Source organism: Mixophyes fleayi, chromosome 9 (assembly GCF_038048845.1).
Source record: "Mixophyes fleayi isolate aMixFle1 chromosome 9, aMixFle1.hap1, whole genome shotgun sequence".
NCBI lineage: Eukaryota > Metazoa > Chordata > Amphibia > Anura > Limnodynastidae > Mixophyes > Mixophyes fleayi.
This window is the reverse complement of record NC_134410.1, coordinates 99436270-99462748: the sequence shown is the minus strand read 5'-3', so window position 1 is coordinate 99462748 and position 26479 is coordinate 99436270. Positions and strand designations below refer to the sequence as shown.

The 26479-nt window shown below is 41.7% G+C and overlaps 1 protein-coding gene across 1 annotated transcript in view; it reads left to right on the top strand.

Annotated features, from left to right (window-relative positions):
• OLFML2A (olfactomedin like 2A) overlaps positions 1-26479 on the top strand; it is an 89159-nt gene that overhangs the window by 26658 nt on the left and 36022 nt on the right. Inside the window, exons 2-3 of the mRNA XM_075184710.1 lie at positions 14742-15005; positions 19521-19628. Of these exons, the coding sequence (XP_075040811.1) occupies positions 14742-15005; positions 19521-19628 (372 nt within the window). The remainder of the gene's footprint in view (positions 1-14741; positions 15006-19520; positions 19629-26479) is intronic.

The window sequence follows — 26479 nt, the reverse complement described above, 5'->3', positions numbered from 1 at the left end:
TTCTGATCTAAATCCTAGGACATCAGTGTTGCAAAATGTTTTCTTTATTGTGATCTATAGTGACGAAGGTTGGGAGTCCCATTTAAACTGTGATATGGTGATAATAAAGAGAGCGTTTTGGTTTACTCCAAAGGCTCGTCCAATCGGCAGTCTCTTGACAACCAGCATAATCCCCTTTCATTTTCAAGATTCTCATAGCACAGCTGTCTGTGAAACAGACTGAGACGACTGTGGTGTGGATAAGTGCTTAACTGTGAAGATCACACTTTAATAAAGCTGCTCTTTGTGTACTGTATTACTCTTTGCCTGCTTCAAGGGTGGACACAATTGTCGTTGCCACATGCGGTTCATGGCATTTTGGGATATATTAGAAGACCATTTGATAGATTTACTAAACTGTGGGTTTGAAAAAGTAGAGATGTTGCCTATAGCAACCAATCAGATTCTAGTTATCATTTATTTAGTACATTCTACAAAATGATATCTAGAATCTGATTGGTTGCTATAGGCAACATCTCTACTTTTTCAAACCTGCAGTTTAGTAAATCTAGCACCAAGCTTTTTCCAGTGTACACTTTTCGAGGTATGAGGCAAATAATATTATCTCACCTTTCTGTGAAGTGCCTGAGGAATCTAACAACACTCCCTTTATAGGTGCAATCAGAGGACTTTACATGTACTACATGCTTACTGCATGGTTAACATTCTACACCTGGCTGTTGTTTATTTCACTGTTTGGGAGAACAAATTCACTGCTGCATATAAGACGGTGCATACTGATACTACAAGGCTCATTTAGTAACACTGCACAAGTTAACGAAAACCATCTCAACTAGATTAAAGCTGTAATTTTTTTTATAGCACATAATTTTATCAAACATTTGATTGATTCCTGTGGGTTATCACATGTGTACAAATTGCAACACAATTTCATAGTGAGATAAAATCCTTCTGCCTTCACGCTTGTTTGCCAAAATCAATCAACTGGAATGAGTTAATTATCTGGATATTTATTCAACATCAGTTAACAAACTTAACCCAGGTTATTGCAATTGGAAAAGTAGTGTGAAAAGCAGAAACAGCATTGTCGTATGGTGACAATGACTCAGCTTGGCAGGTGTATGCTTTATGAAAGTCACATCTGTATTTCTAACTCCAGCTGACATCAAACAATTAATATTAAGGAATGGCCAGATAAACGATCTTCATGCCGAGGGCTCTTCCACACCAATCCACATGTTGGCGCTTTGTCTACACTCATAAATGCATGAGAAGCACATTAGCAATAAAACATATAGTCCCTCCATTTGCGGTCAAAAATAACAGTAACAAACTGTAGAATGCAGCCTGAATTCTTATGCATTAATGCACACTGGGGGGTAAATGTATTAATGTCCGGATTCTTCAACTCCGGCGTGTTCAGCGTCTTCAGCGATTAAATTTAAAGTTAGTGCTGTATTGTAAAGGGATACTTCCCTTTACAATGCAGTGCCGCTTTAAATTTAATCGCCGAAGGCGCTGAACATGCCGGAGTTGAAGAATCCGGACATTAATACATTTACCCCTGGGCCTGATTTTGAGTTAGCAGTAAAGCAAAGATAAGGAGTAACTTTACATCTGGGCAAAATCATGTTGCATTAGAGGGGGGGGGGGGTAAATTTAAAATGTGGGGACAGATTTATAGTTAGGATTTGGCAGATCAACTTTAATTTCAGTGTAAAAATAAAGCAATAAAGTATTTGTGTTCTAGATGAAAAAACAGCCAATATTTTCCTTGCGTGCAAAACAATAAGTCATTTTGTACCCCTTGCATTGTAACAGGGTTTGTCTAAGTGCAAAGTTGCTCCTTTTAATTGCTTTGCTCCTAATTCAAAATCAGGCACTGGTAAAACCCCGACAGATGGAAAACGCATTTCTACAGTGCATATTAGTTTTCATGCATTTCTATCCATTTTCCCCAGTGTAAATATATATATATATATGTGTGTGGACAAGCCCTGTTTTAGTGATGGGAGTTTTTTCATAGGGAGCAAACACCGTCTCTAGGTTTGTAAGCATGCTGTATTGTGTGAGCTTTATTACGCAATGCAGCACAATGCATACCAGATACCAGAAAAGATCCTCCATTGAAAGCTAATATTTGTCAATGCTGTGGATTTGTTAAAACTTGCAGTTGCTAATGCCTCGTGTGAGACAGGAATACCAAGAATGTTCCTACTGATGGGTACTGCGGGCAGGACAGCTGCAGCTGGAAAAAGAATATGATGGCATTGCTAAGTTATATTTCATCTTGATGTAAAATTGCAGTCAAAGATATGTATATATGTCAAACACCCTCTGCTGTGAATTAGGACAGGTCTTCTCAGGTGGTCTTTCCAAGAAGCAGTGGCTTACAGTTACCAGGAGACTATCTTTATTCACTGCCAGCAGATGCTGCCGATCACTCTAGAACCCTTATGTAATAACATGGTGCAATTATTATCGTTATCAGTAATCTGTTAAGTGCCACAGTGCTGGGCAGCACCGGACAGTGGGAAGAACAGGACATACATAAAACAGGGACATACGAGGTAGACAACATAATGTACTGTCACCCATAGCAGCCAATTAAATAATAGCTGTCATGTTTCTTGCACACTTTGGGCCTGATGCAGAGTTGCATAGAAAAATTGTGTAATGTACGCCTAAAAATGAGTGCATCTACTCCTATATGCTGAGTCACACGGCTTTACCATCTGCAGGACAATCAGTGTGAAGCTGCTCTGTATTGGTGAGAACATACTTGCCGGCAGTTTGTGCCATTTGGCCCCACCCATGCAATTAAATTGCCATTTTTTCATGGGGGCAGGGCCAGGGGCGGATCTAGACTTTATGTTTAGGGGGGGCGATTTTGCATAATCACGCCCCTCCTTTGCTCTGATTGGCTGGCCTGCGTTAACCCTGCCTTCCGCCCGCGATTGGCCCCTTCCCCTCCCGTTTTGGTCGCCGGCTGGGACCACTCTGATTGGCTGGTCCACATTTAGCCCCGCCCCCCACCTGCGCTTAGCCCCGCCCCTCCCGTTTTAATCGGCGGCTGGGACCTAGCATTTTACTGCTAGGGGGGGCGAATGCACTGGGCAGGGCCAAAAGTATGTGATTTTCCGTGAATCGTGTTTTTTAGGCTAACATATTGCCCACTTCACTAGGAAGTCGGGAGTATGGGTTAGAATGGCTCATTCGCTGTGCGGCTACTGTGAGAAACAGTTGTTTCATCATCCATGTTTTATTTTGTTTTATTCTTTGGATTGCAAGCCTGTTACATAGAGGAGAACCCTCTCTGGACTTAGGTAAGCAGTAAAGGCATAGTTGCCTACTCTCCCGGAATGTTCGGAAGACTTCCGAATTTTTGGGAGTTCTCCCGGACTCCCGAGAAAGTAGACAAACCTCCTAGATCCATCTATCTCTGTTGGGGAAGTGGGTGGGGGGCGTGGCTAAACATGTTATCATGGCTCCACCCCCTTGTCGAGATTGGCCAAAATTGTTAAAGATTGACAGGTGCGAGGCCTTACAACACAATTTGCGTGGCCCTGCCCCCTCGACAGAAGACCCCCTCCCGGACTGCTTCCTTCAAAAGTTAGCAAGTATGAGTAAAGGGGTTAAAGAGGGTATGTTTTGGGGAGTGTTTACTTAAATAACAGACATTGTCATGGTGTGGGTGTGTTTATTTAAGTGTGTTTTTTTTTACTGGTGAACAACAAGTCCCAGTGGTCCCTAGATACCATGCTGGCATTTGTAGTTCAATGAAAGCTAGCATACCCAAACAATTTAGACAGGACAGGAATAGCTGGGACCTGCAGTTCACAAGCAAAAAGTTTTTTTGTTTTTTTTTACACTTCTATTACCCCACACCAGGGGCTTCAGCTTGGGGCTGTTTTCTCCTATAGGGTGGGAACTGCATATTTTTTGTGGGACAGACTCCACTAGGGAATGGACCCCAGTACTGAATTGACTAGGCTGGTGGATATATTATGTCAGGTGGACCCAACGCTGTGGGCTTCCCTGCTATATTGTCAACAGCCTGTCACAGCCTAGTGTTGATAGTGGCTTGTACAGAGAGACTATATGTCCCGCCAGTGTTGCTGCTACTAGCCTACGTCATACTTGCCAACTCTCCCTGAATGACAGGGAGACTCCCTGAAATGGGGTTGATCTCCCTCACTCCCTGAAGAGTCTGGCATTCTCCCTGATGCTGAGCCAGTACAAGACGTGGTTGGCTTCGCCATATGTGGCAGGATGGCACAGTTCAGAAATTGTGTCCTATGTTCATGTATTGATGTCTATGGAGGTGACCATTTTCATGGAGACCAAGATTTAATCAAAGACTGACAGGTAAGACAACATGACTTCAATAATGGAGGCAGAAATGTAAAAGACACTTCAGTCTCTAGAGATTTATTAGCTGCTTTTCTTTAACGCATAGTTGCCTACTCTCCCGGAATGTCCTGGAGACTGTCGCATTTCTGGGAGGCCTCCCGGGAGAGCAGGGCAACCTCCTGGTTCTCGCTCCTGCAATAAATAAGTGGCGGGGCGGAATGACGCAAATGTTGTGTAATCTTGGCCATGCCCCCTGCTGTAATTGGCCAAAATTGTGACAATCATTTAGGGGCTGGGCCAAAATGATGCGATTCATAAAGCCATGCCCCCACACGCAAACCAAGTTGGCAAGTATGGCCTATATTATTAGAGCTGCTGCTGGCAACACACCCTGTTTTTTTGTTTCATTTTCACTTAAAAACCCTGCAAATGATAATCCTACTGACAAGTATATCTGCACTTCTGCATGAGCTGCATTAGCATCAACACTCCCTTACTATACTCAGGCTGCATTTGCACACCCCTTTCTGTCTCTTTGGGGGTAAGGAGTTTTAAGCATCAGATGTACGCCACTCTGCATTCAAGCATATGCGTGCACTCTCTTTGTGGGCAAACAGGTGTACGCCCAACTCGGCATCAAGCACTTTATTTGTTTGAATCTTATGAATTGCAATTCACTTGTGCTCATTGAAACATGTTAATAAGGCCCTAGGTTGCTTCAAACCTACAAGGCCACCGTATAGTTCCAAATGCATTAAAATGTGACAAACACAAATGGAACATATGGATATGGAACAAGTAGAGTTGCAAAAATAGCTACCGCTAAGCAAGTAAAATCGCTATTGTGTATGGAATCAGAACAATGATTTTTATTGTCACATTTTCAAAAGCAAATTAAAACGTCAGTGTATTTGTGATGTTAAAGGGGTCTAACTCAGATGTTGATTTACATTTATAATTATTTGCATTACTATAATATACTGTATAAACCAGACATATTATAAGTTGTTTTATTATTTGCATCTCTAAGCCACTTTTTCTGGACCACCCCACACAACTTGGAGCTAAGCGCCCAAACAGCATTTTTAATATATAATATAATGGGAGCTATTCACTCCTAATTCAGCTGATGGTAAATTAATTATAGTATGTAAATAATAAATGGTTAATATACAAACAGTGCCACCCTGCAATGCTGCAGTCCTATGTGGCATTACCAAAATTACACGCCTCGCTCATTTTTAATTAATTAATAATTACTCCCTCCCCATTGATACTAAGATGAGTTGCAAACATTGTTATGAGTTATCTATTATAGAGAGCAGACAGATTGTTTCAACAAAGTAAAGACAAACAATAGCTTAGGTGGATCCCAGTTTGTATTGTAAGTAACAATTGTATGTACAGGAACAACTATATATTATATCAAATATAACATCATAAAAACACAATTGGCAACATTGGCAATTAGTGCTTCAGGAGATCGGGGAGAGGTGGGCGTGTTGGGGGCGGGGCCCGGCGGGTTGCGTCATTTGGTCCCACCTCTGTAGCATCAATCAGTTGTTTGGACCAATTACAGCAGGGGGCGGGGCCACGACGACATGTAATTTGTGTCATAAGCCCCGCCCCACCACCTTACTATTGAGTTGTTTGGGAATCGGGAGGTTTGCCTAGTCTCCCAGGAGTGCGGGAGAGCTCCCAGAAATTTGGGGGTCTCCCAGACATTCGGGAGAGTAGGCAACTATGCATAAAAAACATACATGTAAAAGTAAAGTTTTACATGAACCTTTCCAACAGATAAGTGTTCTAGCTCTCAAAACAATTGATACATAAGGTGCTTTTTCACACTTTACTTTTTATATCATGCACTATTTTTATATGAAGGGAGCATTTTATTTTCGCAGTGCAAAGTGGTTGAAGTGGAAAGTTAGAAGTGGCGGTATGGAAAATTTAAGTGATGGAATTTGATAGTGTTACAATTAAGGCAGTAGGAGAAGTGGCAGTATGGTATACCACCACCATATTGGAATTGATGATTTAGTGTGACTTTGATGTCATTATGTTTTACCATTGTTATTTTCAGTTCCTGTGAGAAATTTATTGAAGGTTGCTACTGATTGTAGGTAGTTGAAAAAGTAATGTTTTCATTGGAGAAATTAGTAATAGTACAGTTATAGCAACAGTAATATTTATATATAGCATTGCATGAGGGCAGGTTTACAAGAGTCTAACGCAAGCACACTCTGATTTGTGGAAAGGCCACATAACCTCAGGTCTAAAGTGGCAGGGATGTAAAGGTGGCACTCACCATTATTATTGTTTTTATCCTGTAGCTTAATAGTTACCTGTGGGAGTAGGGCTCATAGTGGGCTAGAATGGTGTGGAGTCTGAGGTATGGGGCGCCAAACTTTGGATTGACACCAAAATGCTGGTGTGAATCATCATCATCATCTATTTATTTATATAGCGCCACTAGTTCCACAGCTCTGTACAGAGAACTCACATCATTCCCTGCCCCATTGGAGCTTACAATCTAAATTCCCTAAAATATACACACAGACCGAGAGAGACTAAGGGCAATTTAATAGTAGCCAATTAACCTACCAGCAGGGGAGGGCTGGCAAACTTTGATTCAGCAGCCTATTTTAAAGGAGAATAAAGGCAGGCAGCGCTGTTAACCAGTCCAAGTTAGCCCACTATGCCCAGCCTACCCCTGCCTACCAGTATGTTGTTGGAGTGTGGGAGGAAACCGAAGCACCGAGAGGAAACCCACACAAATACAGGGAGAACATACAAGCTGCCCACCGTGCTTCCCATGGCCCATGAATCAAGGCTTCAGTTCAAGTTCTCAAATTACTAATAACATAAAGAGATGTACAGTCATTCAAAAAAGTGGCATAATTCAAAAGGCATCTGTGACAGGATGAACCGCCTATGCCACCCTGTCGTGGTGCTGAAGATTGGCTGGGCCTGCCTTGCCATGGACCCCATTCTTTATCCCAAATGCTCCCCCTATATATGCTATAGGATGGGCTCTGCAGCCATCACTAGGTTCCTCCACCTGCACCTAGAACTGCTTCCTTCTCTGTAACTCTTGCTGCTAGTGCACCGCCTTGCTGTCACCTGGACTGGTACACCTGACTTTTTCCTTCATATCAGGGTTGCTGTGGATGGTTCCCCCTTGCCTCTCACAATTGCCGTAGCTGCAGGCTAGCGGACAGAGCGATATTACTAGATGCAGGGAAGGGCTGGCAAACTTTTGCCCGGGGGGCAAGACTTGACTCAGCAGCCTATTTTAAATGCCAAAAATGCAGATGGCCCAGTGAGCCAGCCCAAGGTAGTCCACTGTGGGACCGGCCCAGGGGGTAGATGCTCCCCTGCCCCCCAGCTCAGCCTGCTCCTGACTAGATTCTGGGTCCCAACCTCAGAACAGCTGGATAACAGAATAGAGTGGTCGAATCTGTAGGTCATATAAATTACAGCAGGTAAGTAGGCTTCAAAGCAGGATCTTGAAGCAGTGATGTTTATTTCCTCAGAAAAGGTACTTATTTACACAAAAGTTAGAGGTACTAGTCCAGATGGTATAATACAGTTAAAATACAAAATACAGCTTTATATACTGTTTCTGAGACATATGTTGGCCGGGGGTAACCCGACCCCCTGATCCTAGCTGGCACCTCAAAATCTGAGATATTACATTCAATGTTTAGCATCAGGATGTAAAATATTTGCTAAACTTGGATTGATAAATTGCTGATAGAAGATAATTTTAATCTAGTGTCTTGATAAATAGACCCATTGATGTTATTTTAATAATTGAAAGGATCGCTTTAAATAAACCTTTTTTTTGTTTTCAATATAAAATCTGCCATATAAACACACATTTATTTTTATTACACATGTAATGTTGGTTCTTGCTGATTTTTATATTTTGTCTTTGGATGGGATCTGACAATCAACCCAAAACTAGCAGCTTCCTTGAGGGATTGATAAATGTTTTAAGTGAACTGAAGAGTTTTTTTTATAAATGAATCTGCAGTTGCTTACCTGTTTTGTCTTGCCCTTTGAAATTATGCATGGATATCACATATCTAGAGTATGCGCTTCTGCCCACTGTAGCCCTTTTCTGATGATAATTTTCCCTTGGAGTTCCATGATGACACTACCTTAGGTCTCTTTCGCTTGTGAAATATTTTTAAATGGAGTCGACTAGGTAGCTAATGTTTCTGCCATACGTACACCAGCAATCATCCCTTCTTAAATATCTCCTCTTGCAGCCATGCTAGCCATAATTATAGGTAACCTAGTGTTTCAAATTATCTTTTGTCTCCCAAGAATATCCATTTCCAGTATGTTATCATTAACTAAGGTTTGGCGCACACTACATGTTTTTCAACCAATTATCAAGCCAACCACCCGATAAACGAGTGTTTGGCCCGATACTGCATTAGTGTCTATGTCCAACGATGAATGTGGATTGTTACAAAGCACATAATATTGTTTCATTGGAATTTTAAACCAAACTAAAAATCTTGATGGAACGACGTTGCTAGAATCCTGCAGTGTGTATGCACTAACGATCAGGATCTCCATGGAGTTTAAAGATTCATAATCTTTTCAGCAGTTGGTTATGACAGATGAAGATTACAGATCTGAAAGTAATCATGTACAAAGTGTATAGTGTGTACACATGAATCGGTATGCTGATTGGGACTTTTTTTTCCCCAGTTTGTTGGTAAAATCGTTATAGATAACACATTGGGAGAACATTTTTGTAGTGTGTACCCAACCTAACTAATATGTCTTCAGTGATATATTTCCTTTTGCTATTTTTATTTGTACCTTCTATGCCTGTGTGTGAAGTCCTTGATTAGCTGGAAAATGCTGAGTGTTTGCAATACATAATTTAACATTAAAGATGATTATTTCAGATCCAGTATCTAATAGATAAGTAACACTCTGAGGGTGGGTCTGATCACACCACAAACGAGAGACAAGAACATAAGAGCATGGATCTCCAGCCTTAAACATGTGGGCTGCGACTGCAGACTGGTTTATCTCCAATGCAATAGACAACGATACCACCCATGCCCAGGCCTTATATTGTTTCAATGCTCCCTGGGTGGGACCATAAAGGCTGGACTTTAGCATGGGAGGAGTAGAGAGTGGTACCACTTTCTCAGCATCACCTAGTGTTTTCTTCTTTGGTGGATTCCATATTCCTCCTTCTGTTTCTGCTTCCTGTGCTTGCACATCTCAAGCTGTTTAGCAATTGGCCGCCTGTCTCATTTTTCTTATGGTATTTCACTTTTAAACAGCACAAAAACATTTGTCTACTGTCATTTTTATTTTTTTCTGTAACAAAACGATTGCGGCTTGCACTGTCTCAGCTATTATATACCGAATCATCTAATTGACTCAGTAATACAGCCGCCTCATGTATTTGTGCAGTGGAACCCTCTGCACTAAACTTTATAAACAATCATGCTCTAGAATGAGGTGGAGCATATTTTAGCAATTTAATTTGTGATGTGGATTTAAATGGTGTCATATAAGGACTATCCCATCTGAATCGATTGCGCATATCATTGCTTATTTCCATTTGTCCATTCCTCAAGTCGTAATGCTGCCACACACCCATATTCTCTTACATGCTTTATATTTTCCCCAATTGAACACCATAAAAAATGTCCATGACTTCACTGGAATTGATGTACACTTCAGCAATTTAAAGTCACACAATAATTGAGAGGAAATTATTTTCTTGCAGTCTCATTCTCCTCATATACAAAATGTATCATAGGTTTTGTAATAATGCTCCCTAAAACAACAGCTTCACCCGCTGACAAACTACTCAGTCATGCCCTAAATCCCAGATACGTAATATCCATGTGACCAACTTTTTCTTGGCTTTTGTCTATGGATTGTAAGTTTGCGAGCAGGACCCTCTTACCATTTTGTCTGTCTTTTAATACCCAATCTTACATTATTACTATTTGTGTTCCCAATTGTAAAGCGCTGCGGAGTAAGCTATATAAAATAAATATTCCTAACAAAATAAAAATACAAGTTCTTCTACTAAATCGTGTAACTCACCTGCATTGGAATTGTGTCTTCCTTCTGTACTCTGCTGTGACGCTGGTTGCTCCTAACTAACATTTATAGCCATCATAGTTATGATCTGCTAATACATCTGCCACTCCTCCTGCTAAATTGAGCTCTCTGCTCTAAATTTTGCCAGGCATGTCTGGTGACCAATGGATATGCCCTGGGGAAGCTAATAGGTGGCCCATTTTTATTTAGGGTAATTTCTACCTCTGAGTCTGAATCATCTATCCATGGGTTCAGAGGCGGAACTAGCAAGCTGGGCGCCCGGGTACAGGAGGTGGAGAGGAGGGAACTGGGCCCCATTATCTCCATGAGGCCAGGTACACCACACCTGCTGCACCAATTGTAGTGCCGCCACTGCATGGGTTATATTGTATGAGCTCAGCATCGCACCCCTCTTGTAGCATAACTGTTCTGACCCATACTGTTAGTAATGCTTTTCTCTCTCTTTGTTTGTTGCTCAAGTTTTACAACATGTACTATCTGGTTTTTGATGCTGGATTATCTCTTAGTGTGTCTGCAGCAAGATCCACCCAACGGAAGCCTCTGTTTTCTGCTCTGTGTGGTTAAACTGATTTAAATCTCCTGCACTTGTTTGCGGGCATTAGATATATGATATAATATAAGGGTCTGATACTTGTTAAATCCTATACAGTACTGGATTATCTAAAAATGTAAGCATAACCTTTCAACAAAATCATTGTGTACACAAATGATCACTTATGTGACATTCACACAACACAGTTACAGAAAGAATCATTTTGAATCTGCACAGAAACAATGCCACAAATCACTATTGCGCAAATTAACATAACATATCAAGTACAGAACATTCCATGATAATATTACAAATTTCAAGAGAGTACCCGCTCACAGCGCCAAGTTTGTTTAAGGTGACGGCTTTATAATCAAACACAAACATTGGCACAAAGATGGAATGACAATTGACACAAAGGTTATAATGAAAAACAGACACATTTAGGTTAGGTTAGCATATGGTTAAATACATCTGGATTTGTGCAGTTGACTTTGAAGAAAAAAGTGCCCTGATCCTCTTCAGCAGGAACTGTTTGTTGGTTGGCTTTCTTGGAATTTTCTGCAAAGATCCAGACACATTTAACAGTATGCTTGAAGTCAAGTAAACATATCTCTTTTTTATTGTATTTTGTGTCAGCTGCCATTATTATTGTAATTGTTTTGCAAGGTGCCACAATCCCCTGATGCACTGGACAGTGGGAAAAAAAAGCATTAAACACGTAAACAGGGACATACAAGGTAGACAAAATAAAAAATATATTTGTAACAATATTTTATGATTGTAAAGCTATAACCTGGAACTCCAGAACAGTTCAGTATTTTTATACATGGCCCTGATGTTGCCAGAATGTTATTTGCTTAAGTAACGCATGTGCTACATCTTTGTGGAAATCCCTGATTTTAATATGCTTGTGCCTCATTTACCCAGGTGTTTCCATTTTATTGTCCACTACCTGTATATCCATCGCATGTAGGGTTCTTAAAGGGTTACTAAATACCAAAATTGAAATCTTCAAAGATAAAGCATAAAGGTAATATATAAAGTTAAGGTTAAACTGACATTCCACTGCAGCTCTGTTAAAAAGATGAATAGAATATGACCTCCCCTTCATTATAGACAGCTAAAGCCACCTCTTACATTTTTACAACATGTCCTAAGTGTATGTGTTGAAAGTCAAAAAGCTAATATTGCAGTAAGTTGAGCTGCTGTGATGTCACTCACCATGCCCATGGGAATCCTTCTATCCATTCATAAAATGAATGCAGAGCAAACTTGCAAATGTTTCAGTCATACCCTGCTTGCTCAGTAAGAGAAGCATCCCCCCTCCAATACAATCTCCTTATGCGCAGTGGAGAAATTAGCGTGGTTTACCTGTTTGGCTAAATATCAACCTACATATTGTTTGTTGAAGTGTATCATGCAGACAGGGATGTCGAGGAAACAAGGGAGATGGGAAAAGAACTCTTCTAAAAGCACAGAAGAAAATAGACACACTTGACAAAGGATTATTTTGTGAATGCCAAATCTTGAATAAATGATCATCACAAGGGATTTGAGGAAGTAAACATCTGCTAGTAATAAATGTGTTTTGAGTATCTACAACATTCTAATTATAGTTTTACAGAGTGATACATACTGGATCATTTACTTAAGTATTCCTTCCAATGCTACTAAATGCAGATTATTTAAATGACAACTAAGCACATTTTTTTATATGTTGGATGTATTCTTTTTTTACGGAAAGTGTAGTTTTTGCACATTATCTGGTTATAGCTCACCAACAGTTAGCTATTGGTAGCTTATCTCTTGCTCCTTTTGTTAACACTGGTGACTGCTGTCACTACTACCCCCCCCCCCCCCCCTACCTCACCCTTGTTCATTTGTTGTTATTTTCTATCTACTAAACACAAAGGACCTTATTATGGGGTCTATTAATGAAGACCTATCAGATTACAATATTTTCATAACAAAAAATCTTTTATCAGACAATTTATTAAGATTTAGGTGACAATGGGTTTCCAGTTACATATTATTAAAAAACAATAAAAAAATAAATATATTACAGTTAAAAAATCAAATGAAAGATAAATAATAATGAAAAAACAACAACAGAATAAAATGATTTATTTTACTACTAAAACATTTTTTACTGCGGGCACCCCCGGTTAACGCCACTCTGAGATGGTGTTAGCGGTCAGAGGACAGTGGCGGTATTTGGGGAAGTATCTCAGGAGGCCCCCGTGATGGCTATTCGCCTACGATAGCTGATGATAGCCTTTACCGCATACTTGCCAACTCTCCCGGAAAGTCCAGGAGACTCCTGAAATTCGGGTCAGTCTCCCGGGCTCCCGGGGGAGCTGGCATTTCTCCCGGATCCAAGATTTCACTGAGAATCGCGTCATTTGATGTGATTCTCTGTGAATCACGCCATTTTGGAGGGCGAGAGGGGGCGGGGTGAGGTAAATCGTGTAATTTTGGCCCCGCCCCCCGCGATGTACAGCATTGTTTCGCGGGGGGCAGGGCCAAAATGACGCGCTTGGTCTTGCCCCGCCCCCTCCAGTCACGCCCCCCAACTCCCGGAAGCAAGTTTCCGGGAGTTGGCAAGTATGCTTTACCGGCTTGAGGCTTTGATAAATAGTGTTAAACAATAAAAAATTTGACAGCGCAGAAATGTCTGATGAAAATAAATAACTTGCTCAAAATCTTTGTGATATGTAATATACACATTAATAAAATTGAATTAAACTCATAGATCAATCATACTTGCCGACTTTTACATAGTGAAGTCCGGGAGATCCCGGACAGAGGGCATGACTGGCGGAAGGGGCGGGGCACAGTGAATCACAGTGAATTTTATGGAGAGAAAAAGGCTGCACATCTAGCCCCCCACCCCATAAGCTCACTCCTTACCCCTTTATTTAATTTAAATACTCTTTTACCACAAATTAAAGTCTAATTTTTAACATTATTTCAAAAATAGGCTCATTTAGCATGGAGAGCCTCTGATCTACCCAAATTCTCTGATCAGATGGTACAAACTCTTGCATCCTTGCAGAAACTCTGCTGGTGACGTATTGAGAAATAAATCAATATATGTTAAGTTCCTAAATAGAAAAAACTGAAAATTTGGTGCAAATGTAGGATGATTAATTTGAAAGATTGATAATATATACATACAGAGTACTAGAGAAGGAATATTCTATTTAATTGATGCAGTGGCATATATGGATATATGTTAAGCTATGGTGGGAGGTAAGCATTGTAGCACTAAATTGCCTTAGGTTGAGGTTAGAATTAAATAGAGCAGAAAAATGATGAAGACCCCAACAGTCAGTTTGATTAAAAATAAAATTGTGATAATTTTTTTTGTTTAAATGGTGAACATGCTCAAGATAAACTGAAACAACACAAATGATGCCATTGTACTGCTAAGTCCAGGGCACTCATTACTCAATCTATTTTTCAGCATGAGTGGAGCTGCCAACCGACTTCATGCTACGCACTAATTGGGCAAAAAGTATGAGCAAATTATTGTAATTATGTAATTAGTGCACAAATGTGCTTGCCAAATGTATCCCTATGTGCTTTGTAGTAAAGCAAAGGTTCTACCATGTCTGCTTTATTTAAATGTTATTATGTAATGCTATTATTTATGCACTTTTCAGGATGATGCTAAATGCTAACATGATTTAAGATAAAACTTTTTCTTTTTCACTTTAATTTATATTGATGTATCTTTCAGATCTTTGGAGATACAGACCATGTGCGGATGATTTCAGAGGGCTCGGATTGTCGCTGCAAATGTATCATGAGACCTTTAAGCAAAGAGGCCTGTGCCCGTATTAAAGACGGCAGTATGCGCGTGGACGATTATTACACAGTGGAGACGGTCAGCTCAGGGTCTGACTGTAAGTGTTCCTGTACTGCGCCACCATCGTCTCTTAATCCGTGTGAGAATGAATGGAAAATGGAGAAAATGAAGAAACAAGCTCCTGAATTATTTAAGGTATCAAATTATATAATTTTACCTTTGTGTTGATTAGTATTAATTTCTAAGTAGTGGCAAGAGGTGATGAAAAACACTAAGCCCACAAATTTCCATTTAGCATAAATAGGTGACAGCTTTCACCTAAGACTGAAAGCTGGAACTAAAATCAAACTGAGCATTGATGCACTGCAAAAACACACTAGCCAATCAAATATTTTAACCATACCTACCCACTCCCGAATTCCGGGTATGTCTCCCAGACTCCTGGAAGAGCAGGCAAGTCTCCTGCATCATGTCCCTGATGGGCCAAAAGGACGCGATTCACCATGCCCCGCTTCCTTCTGACCTCCCACCACACCCCCCTTCCGGGATCTCCCGTAGTATGATCTTAGCAAACTAATGTAATCTGATATCTGATTGATTACAACACATCATTGCACTTGTCACCAGGCTATGAAATAAGATCCATGATCTAGTAGCAGTATAGGAGCAATAAAATAAAAAAGTGTCCAAGAATGTATATATCAAGGAAAATCCAGTAACAGTAGCCGATCAAAAAAGTCTGATCCTATAGGAAAATGTGTGTGGTCCTACAGGATCTATGGAATGAGAAGACACCAAGTGAGGCTGCAAAAATAAATGGAGGAAAACATTTGAATTGCAGCCTGTGGGAAAGTCTGTATGTATAATATTATTGAAGGAGCTAGGGTGAAATAATATATGTCTGAGAGTTGATGCAGCTTTTACATGTCTCTACATAGATGCAATAAATGGAAAATACTAAATTGATAGCAGCTTCAGGCGTTGTCTGAGGAAATATAACGGGTGTATATTTTTACCAGCTAATTTTATCCCTATCACAGGAAGTCATGGGAAAATGTCTGAGCTCTGGGATGGTCAGTTTATCCCATACAACGGAGACGTTTCTATGAAAACTCCCTGAGGCTTCCTTTATTTTATCTTGCAAAACACTGAGCCAATACTCTAAACACTACAATCACTTGTTTAAACGAAACTGGGGTTTGATGTTTTGCACAGTGGAAAAAAATATCACAAGCTAGTTTTCCCATCAATGAATTAAGATTTTTTTTGTAATATTTCACTTGCTGATATTTTTTTCTTTCTGGATACAAGAACAAGAGCTCTCACTTATGGACAGAATTGTGTTTTTGAAATGGCCTTCCCGATAGCTTTTTATATTATAGTATTTGCAAATTTTTTTCCACCGCACATGTACACAGGTCATGTCAATGGTGGTTCTAGAGAGGTGGAACTACCTATCACTGCTGGGAGGTAAGATCTACATTCCCTGGAAAGAAATGGATTTTGCGTGACAGGTGTGACAGGTCATGTGACTGGCCAGGGTGGGTAGGGATTGGGATAGGGATGGTGGAATTAAATTGGATAGGGATGGTGGAATTAAATAGAACCAACATGGGGAAGAAATGAGACAAGTAATTTAGAATTTAGAGGAAATAAAGGAGAAAATGATACAGAAGGTGGAAAAATACAATTAAAGCTGCTTTACGTAAACAGCCTTTGTGGTCCTAACTGCACAGACCAATAAGCACTGAGCTTGCAGCTTCCTATGGATCCTCTTGCTCACACCCCTCTCAGAGGTCATATTTGAATGGCAAAGGAGCACATTTTGCTGATGCTATACAAGATAAACAGAGGATGCCCCGGAGAAACTGTTAAGTGTGTACTTTCAGGGACTAAACTAAGGGGAAGGAGCAGCTTGGTGAAAATGTTACCACTGATTAACACTGCTTTAATTGTTTTCTGAGTAAGTGGTAAGGCAATGTTAGGGATATGATTCATTAAACCTGGATATATTCTCATTTCAACATTCACAGCTTTGCCCAAGAAAACTGTTTGCATTAAGGTGTCTCCCCATCACAAGGGGAATCCCACTGATTGAGGCTTTCACGAGGCATCAATTTACACTTGTACACTTTACAGAATGGTGCCACACTACCTTCTGTGACTGTGGAAATATTCTAAATTCATTTAATTTTATGATGTGTTTCGTAGATGGGCATCATTGTTGGGCATCGCAGCTTTAAACATGGGTGGGTATGCGGGTTATGTGGGGGGTTGTGCACATGTAAAGCTGTATTCCTGCTGTGTGATGTAGTATAATGTCTCTTCTTATCATTAAGAGGGTCTAATTATTTTTCCCTGTGTTAGCGTGGTGATCCACTGTATGGGAACCCTGGAAGATTATCCACCTTTATTTTACCTTCAGTGACTTATACATTTCGTCATGAAACATTTTCTAAATGAGTCGTGGCACATAATGGGGTCAAGTTTCCTAAGTACATACCAATGACAGATGCTCTGGGTGAGGTGAAAACGAGCCCCATGTCTTTGGCAATATGCAAGTCTTACTTTGCAATAAAGATAATAGTAAAGTTATAAGGGTTAATATGCAGTGCTGAATCAATATCCAGCCAATTGCTATATAGGGCCATTAATCGACGAAAATGTGCCCTGCTTCCACTAGTCAATAATGAACTTTATTATTACTATGGTTGACAGATAATCGATACTATTTACTGACAAAATGCAAATGCGCAATAAGCTGTAGCAACCAATCAGCAATTATCTTTCATTGATCTAGTGCTGGTTAGACAATAAAAACAAATGTTCAATTGTTTGCTATGGTTACTATATATTTTCATTCGTGCACTATGTTGGTAATTAATTTGCCAAGAGTGGCATAAACAGCGCATTTCTTTTACAGCTGTACATTCTGCATTTAATGTTTTTTTATATTGATTTAATTGTCTATGCGCATTTTGAATTACAGTTAAATACCAGTTAAATAGAAATCTAAAATAATAATCAATGTTAACATATAGGTTTAATAAATTGTATCATTCCAACACTTCTACTATGTTAGTTTCAATCTACTAAAACACAAAGGCAGACACAATACTGAATGTAAGATACACTTATTCATAGCACGTTAGTGAATTTCTCTGCATAGTAATAACTGCCCAATGCTTGGACTCTACAAATAAGTCTTTGAAATCAAAGTGTGACAAATGTCACAAGCTCTCACTAAATGTGAGCTGGAAAATTCATGAGAAAGGTTCCTTTTTTCTCTTCCTACATCTTCCACATTAGATCAGTGACTGCTGGAACTTGTAATGGGACTGGAAAGAATACATAAACTATGACTCCAATTTCGAGAACAAAAGAAACATTCTGACAAGTATTGATTTAAGCTCTTCAAGGATGCAAGCATTGATGGCAGTAAGCTTGGACACATTTCTCAGAAAGCTAGGAGCCAGAGCCATATAATAATATTACTAGTATTATCATATATAGTGAGCAAAACCTGTACAATATACAATAACACAATATTCTAGCACTCCCAGATACAAGCTTGTGCCCAAGCAACCACCAGTGATGTTGAATACCAGCCTGTGTCCCCACATATGATCCAGTACCCCCTCACACCCACCAGTGTCTTCCAAAAGCAGCAGGTAAATTTCACCACTGCACAAATGCCAAATGAATCCCCTTAGTAATTACTAGCACAGGAAAAATAGAAATTTTGTATGTATTTAATCCTTTAATAGCCCACATATTGTTAGTCACAATAACTAGTACATATTCCTCTGTAGCGGTGCATACACTATATAGCCATCACTATATACAAGTTATATACCCAGTAGTGAACCAACACAGCTTATACCAATACGTTCCCATAATATTATATACTAGGAGTGAAGCAGCACACTAGAATTCCAATAATGCCCAATGTATTACTGTAATTACTAACTGGTGCTCAGAATATTATATATTGAACTTATTAAATGCTGAGCAATGCCCAGCACATAATATACCAACCATTGCTCATATATGTACTCAACAAAGACCCAACATGTTAAATACAAGACAATGTCCAATCAGTGACAGTATCCAGCAGTGAATAAATATGTTTATAGTGTAATTGCTCACTGTTAAATAATGTTCAGTTTTTGGGCATTACTAGATTATGTTTAGTGGAATAATATCTGTGATTTGCTTAGGTGCCACAGAGTTGGTTATTCGTCTTGTCATGGGTGGGTACAGAGGAATTTGTTGGGAAACCATAGTAGAAGTACCAAGACTATTAAGAGTCAGAAGGAAAAAATTGGGCCTTTATTGACTGGACCAGTTATGTGAAGGCACTTGCTAACACCCACTGCAGGTTTTTAATGTTGGACATTTAATTCAGCCTACTCTGAGAAGTTGGTTGCTGATTTTGTTTGCAGCATGCACTGGGTAATTTGCTAGACTCTCTAAAAATTGGCATGCTTCATGTAAAAAGCAAAACAAGGACAAGTGTCCCTGCTTAGGTTGCCAGGCCGTACTTTTCATTCATCATAGCAACCCGGTGACTGGAATTTATCCAGCCCTGGGACAAGCAATGTGCATTTGTCATCTGCCACACTGCTATCCATTCACATTATTTAATACCAATGTGGGATGATGGATGACAATGACTAAGACTGTTTCTGGTTTTATATTGTTTCTTAGCTGCAGTCTATGGTAGACCTATTGGAAGGAACCCTTTACAGCATGGACCTGATGAAAGTGCATTCCTACATTAACAAAGTCGTATCACAGATGAACAATCTGGAAGAGGTATGGCTGGTTACACCTGTAAGAGTCTAGTTTATAAACACAAATGTGCTAACTAATAGCAGTGTGTCCTCGAATTCTGCATGCTCTCAATCTTCAGTAAGAGCACCGAACATGAGCAAAGTTCAGTGGAGACATGAAGACAAGTGTATGTGTAAGAGTATATATATATATAAGCAATGTCTTCCTGTGTGATAATCACTGACCTGTTATATTTGATGGGACACACTGTCATTCAAGTTCTCTATCCTATTCTTTCAAGATGCTTTAAAACAAAAACTGTATTGGCCAAAACATCTTTCATATGCAGAAAACTGGACAAGCTGTCTACTATACCTTATACCAGGGAGGCAACGCAAGTTCACTAGAGTTTATTTTTTTCTTTTGGTACATGTTAATTATATTCTCTTGTAATGTCTCCAGTCAGCTATGAATGTGGTGTAGGGAGGCCAGCCTAGAGTCAGGTAGGGGAGAACGGTGGCGGGTGATAATCAGCAGCAGGAAAAGTCTGTCAGAAGGGATGAGAAATATGTTAGCGGTGCAGCATGGGGTGACTGGCAGCAGGGACCAGTGTGGTAACAGGGAGGGAAAGTGTAGTTGTTGGGGTGTCTGGAAGCAGTGAAGGGGACTGTGGCAGATGGTGTCTGGAAGTCATGCGGGGAAGTGTAGCAGTTGGGGTGTTTGGCATTTATCTGCATCAATTACTATTGGTAATTATTGCTATCAATCCCTAAATATTGGTATCAATCAATATAGACAGGAAACTGCATATAGAATCTCTATCAATCAAATTATTGAGGAGTAAATAAGGTCAATATAGACAAGGGACTGTACATTTCATCCTCAAGGAGAAATAACAGATATGTATTGCAAGTAAGACAAAGGTATATACTTTGATGAACAAAATTTGCCCAGTACTGGTGATAGATATACAAAACAGAGCATCCTAGGGACTGATATACAATACAGAGAGCAACTAGTGACCAATATACAATACAGAGAGTATCATATTGACCGATATACAATGCAGAGAGCATCCTAGTGAACTATATGCAACACAGAGAGTATCCTACTTACCACCATACAATACAGAGAGCATTCTAGGGACTTATAATGAATATAGAAAGCTTTCTAGTAACTACCATACAATGCAGAGAGCATCCAAGTTACGGCCATATAATGCAGAGACCAGTGAATTGTTACACATGAAACCTCTGGTCTACAGTGCAATCCTCAGGCTGCACTTGAAACCAGCTTCTTCCTCCCCCTCCACCACCGGAAGCACACAAAAGCACACACCTGAGAGGGGTTTACATATTCATACAGCAACTTCCCTCTTCTCTTCTCTCCACATCCACATCATGTGTCATGGAAGGTGTTCACTGAGGCCCAGTTACCCTCCTCTTTCTTCCCCCTCCTTCCTTCTTCTCCTTCATCCAGCTCTATCCTACTTCTTCCTGCTTTATCCTACTTTTCCTACTTCATCCTCCTCCTTCCTCCTCTTTCTCCATCATCATCCTCATCCTACCTGCTTAACCCTCCTCTTTCATCCTTCTCCTTTATCCTCCTTCCTCTTTTTCATCCTCCTTCTTCATCCTGAATTACAGAGCTGCATTTGACTGAGGTTAAGTGTGCTGGGGGAGACCAGCGCATGTAGTTACTGAGTGCTGGGGCACCACACACAGGTCTTGTACTGCTCCAGCTGCACTGTAAATAAGCTGTCATGGCAGGGAACTGATTGCCTTCCTCCATTGTGTAATTGGATGATTGTTCCTCCCCAGTTCTCTCTGACTCCCGAGCTTTGCATATTCATTTTGTAATTGGCCAATTGCCCTCCTCTGAATTATCTCAGAATCCCCAGCCCCCATTCTTTCAGAATACCACCCCCCCAGGTTATCCCAGAATCCCCAGTGCCCCCCAGTTCTCTCAGAATCTCCAGCCCCCACTGATGTTTCCTCCTGCTGTACAATAGTATTAACCTGGACTCCTCCCAGGCATTCTACACTGCGTTGCGATGTCAGTGTACTTTGCAACACTTATAATTGCAGGGAGTGGGATGTCTTGGCTCTCAAAATTTTCTGTAGATTGCATATACACGGGTTGGGTCCATGCCTGGCCCTGTGATAGAATGTGGAGCCATCAGCCACTGGGGATTTCCCCTGTACTCTGCCTTGTACTAAACCTTTACTGTACCTTTAACTATCCCTCTGGCATAAATAAAACCCAAATAAGTTTACATTTATAAACAGCAAATTAATCTGTATTTATTATTTTTTCCTAATGGAACATTAGCTGTGTTTGTCTACTGCCACTTAAGGGGTATGTGAGCACTAATATATGCACCATTGCAGAGCTGAAGGAAGTCCTGTCTATATCTCACAAAAATAATTTGTAACAGCAACATTGCCCTCTTACAACAATCTTACAATGCCCTCTTACAACAGCTTTACATTGCCCTCTTACAACAGCTTTACATTGCCCTCTTACAACAACTTTACATTGCCCTCTTACAAGAGCCTTACATTGCCCTCTTACAAGAGCCATACATTGCCCTCTTACAACAGCCTTACATTGCGCTCTTACAACAGCCTTACATTGCCCTCTTACAACAACCTTACATCGTCCTCTTACAACAACCTTACTTCGCTCTCTTACAACAACCTTACTTTGCCCTCTTACAACATCCTTACATTGCCCTCTTACAACAGCCTTACATTGCCCTCTTACAACAGTCTTACATTGCCCTCTTACAACAGTCTTACATTGCCCTCTTACAACAGCCTTACATTGCCCTCTTACAACAGCCTTACATCGCCCTCTTACAACAACCTTACATTGTCCTCTTACAATTGCCTTACATTGCCCTCTTACAACAGCCTTGCATTGAACTCTTACAACAGCCTTACATATTATTATTATTATTATTATTAATAATTTTTATTTATATGGCGCCACAAGGTGTCTGTACAGGGACAAACAAATTACAATACAATGGGAGACAGCACAGTACAGTAAACAGTAAGCACAGTAACTCAATAAGCTCAATGCACAGCTAGAGAGGGCGAGGAAGGGGGAGGGAGGATCCGCAAACTACGGGGCCCAAGAAGGAGGGCGCGGAAGACAGGGAGACCCTCAGGGGGGGAGGAGAGAGCGAGAATGGACGTGGGGTGGAGGACCCTCGAGGAGGAGGGCTAAGTAGCTGGAGAGCAGAGTTAGAAGTGGTGGAAACAGGAGGAGAGATGGCCCTGCTCAGAGGAGCATACAATCTAAGGGGAGGGGTGGACAGACAGAGAGACGCAGGGGAAAGAGGGAGAGTAGGGGAATGGAGGCAGAAGATAAGGTAGGAAGTTAAGTGGGAGACTGAAAGGCTTTAAGAAAAAGGTGAGTTTTTAGGGCCCGTTTGAAACTGGACAGATTAGGGGAAGTTCTGATGGAGGAAGGGAGCTTGTTCCAGTGGAGGGGGGCAGCGCGGGCGAAGTCTTGGATACGCCCATGGTGGGAGGTTATAAGGGGGGAAGAGAGGCGACGGTCAGAGGCAGAATGGAGAGGGCAGGATGGAGTATGAATAGAGAGGAGGGTGGAGATGTAGGGCGCAGTGGAGTTGGCGAGGGCCTTGTAGGTGAGTGTGAGGAGCTTAAAGAGGATTCTGAAGGGGAATGGGAGCCAGTGAAGGGCTAGGTAGAGGGGAATATAGAAGAGGAGCGGCGAGAAAGGAAAATAAGCCTAGCGGCAGCGTTAAGAACAGAACGAAGGGGAGCGAGATGAGAGTGGGGGAGGCCAGTGAGGAGAAGGTTGCAGTAGTCCAGGCGGGAGATGATCAGAGAGTGGATAAGACATTTGGTGGCATCTTGGGAGAGGAAGGGCCGGATGCGAGCGATGTTACGCAGCTGGAAGCGGCAGGATTTAGCAAGAGAGAGAATGTGGGGGTGTCACGGGCACTAGGAGTTTTACCCAGAATTCACCAGGTGTAGCTACACTTACCAGAGTGGGGAGGTGCGGACCTCTGGGTAGTGTGGTGAATCAGTGGAACCATACAATAGAGTAGAGGAAAGGAATGTCAATAGTATAAATGCTGAGTCTTGGCACCGTGGAACTGTGATGGTACAGCAGATTAGTAAGCAGGATACAATGAGGAAAGAGTCCAAGTGCCTTAGCACGCAGTAGCATATAGCAGGCCAGTACTTAATAACTGGATAATGTTAGGCAAAGACCAATCAACAATGCAGTAGAAGAGTCAACGACTTGCAGCTACAATACAGAGGCACTTGTAGACTTTAGTCCAGCTCATAGTTACCATACTGAGTAGTAGCTATATCACAAGGAGACATGAGTGGTCTACAGCTGGTAGGTTTCACCACAGATTTGTAGAGAAAACTTGTTCAGCGCAGATATGTAACGGAATAGCGTGAGTGGTCCGCAGATGGCAGTTTACATCACTGATGAGAAGAGAAGACTTGTCCAGGTGCAGGCATATAACGGGATAGCATGAGTGGTCTGCGATTGGCAAGTTGTACCACTGATGTGAAGAGAGGACTTGTCCAGGTGCAGGCATGTAACAGAGTAACAACAGTGGTCTGCAATTGGCAAGTTTTACCACTGATGTATAGAGGAGACTTGTGCAGGCGCAGGCATATAACGGAGTAGTGAGAGTAGTCTGCAGCGGGTAAGTTCTACTACTGATGTGAAGAGGAGACTTGTCCAGGTGCAGGCATGTAATGGGGTAGTGAGAGTAGTCTGCAGCGGGTAAGTTCTACTACTGATGTGAAGAGGAGACTTGTCCACAGCAAACGGATAACACGAGCAGAAACAGGAAACACCTCAGAGTCTCACGGGAATGAGAACCAAGAACAGGCAAAGGTAATAGGGCAACAGGTGCCTTAAGTACTGAGAAGTGATTAATTAACCAATGAGACTAGAGGCGAGGTTTTAACAGTTCAGGGTTTCTGCACATGCGCAATCTTAGTCAAGATGGCGGACGGCCACGGCTCAGAAGAGGCGCCGGCAGGAGCAAGAGAGACCCATGTCCCAAACTAGAGGCACTAACAGTCCGGGGAGTGACAGGGGGCCAAAGGAGAGAGAGGAGTCGAGGATGACACCAAGGCAGCGAAGTTGGGGGAAAGGGGAGATAGAGGTGTTGTTGACAGTGATGGAGAGGTCAGAAGGGGATGAGGTATGAGAGGGAGGAAAAACTATGAGCTCAGTTTTAGCAAGGTTAAGTTTGAGGAATCTAGAGGACAGAGAGGCAGGCGGACACCCTAGAGAGGAGGGAGGGAGAGAGATCAGGAGAGGAGAGGTATAGTTGTGTGTCGTCAGCGTAAAGGTGGTAGCTGAAGCCGAAGGAGCTGATGAGTTCACCCAGGGAGGAGTTGTATAGAGAGAAGAGTAAGGCTGCCAGAACAGAGCCCTGAGGGACCCCGACTGGAAGAGTGGACGGGGGGTAGAGAGACCCAGAGGTGGTGACAGAGAAGTATCGGTGAGTAAGGTAAGAGGTGAACCAGGACAGGACTGGGCCGGAGAGGCCGAAAGACTGGAGGGTGTGAAGGAAGAGGGGGTGGTCAACGGTGTCGAAGGCTGCAGAGAGGTCAAGGAGCATGAGTAGGGAGAAGTGGCCCCTGGCTTTAGCAGAGAGGAGGTCATTGGTGACTTTAGCCAGGGCAGTTTCAGTGGAGTGGAGGGGGCGGAAACCAGACTGGAGAGGATCAAGGAGGGAGTGTTCAGAAAGGTAGGAGGTGAGACGGCTGCAGATGAGCCTCTCGAGAATTTTGGAGGCAAAGGGGAGAAGAGATATGGGGCGATAGTTCGAGAGAGAAGTGGGGTCGAGATTAGGTTTCTTAAGAATGGGGGATACGAGAGCATGTTTGAAGGAGGAGGGAAGATGCCAGTGGAGAGGGAGAGATTAAAGAGGTGAGCGAGGTGGGAGCAGGTGGTGGGGGAAAGGGAGCGAAGAAGGTGGGAGGGGATGGGATCCAGGGGACAGGTAGTGGGGGGGGAGGATGAAATAGCCCTTTTACAACAGCCTTACATTGCCCTCTTACAACAGCCTTACATTGCCCTCTTACAACAGCCTTACATTGCCCTCTTACAACAGCCTTACATTGCCTTCTTACAACAGCCTTACATTGCCCTCTTACAACAGCCTTACATTGCCCTCTTACAATAGCCTTTCTTACATAATCATCTGCTTCCCATGATAATTTAGTATAGGTCCTGAAGTAGACTTATTTGTATACTAAACATACACATTAAATTCCTGACACACAAATGGTCTATTTTAAGTGTTTATCCTGAGTTGCATGTAACATAGTTATGTGCAACTCAGCATAGTTATTAAATAAATCTGTGTGGAGATACGTTTAAGGCTAAAAAGATATGCTTTATGCTGACTATGATGCGGTTGCATACTAGAGATGCAGCCGCATCTCCCTCCCCCTACTCCCAAAGTGGTCTGGGCTGGACAGTGTGGGGTCCTTCCATAAAAACTGCAGCCAGCACCAGGCTGGTCGACACAGGGAAACCCACAGAATGGGTGCTCCTGTTAGTAGGACACAGCTCCAGCCTGTCCAGCACAAGGAATTGGGAATTGCAAAAAGAAATATGAACCCCTCCAGAAAAACAGCCTGTGATGAAACCACTAGGGCTCCTCATAACACCCATGGTGGTAAGTGTTGGGGTAAAAAAAAGTAAAAAAATAGCATTTTTATAACTGGCAGTACTGGTCCCATCAATCCCTGGCAGCCATAACCTGCTTGAGGATGCTGGTGCTTATAGAACTTCAAATTCTAGCATACCCGTGACTGCCAGATCATAGTGCTCTCAGCACGTAGCTGCTGTTATCACATTATTTTTGCAACCAG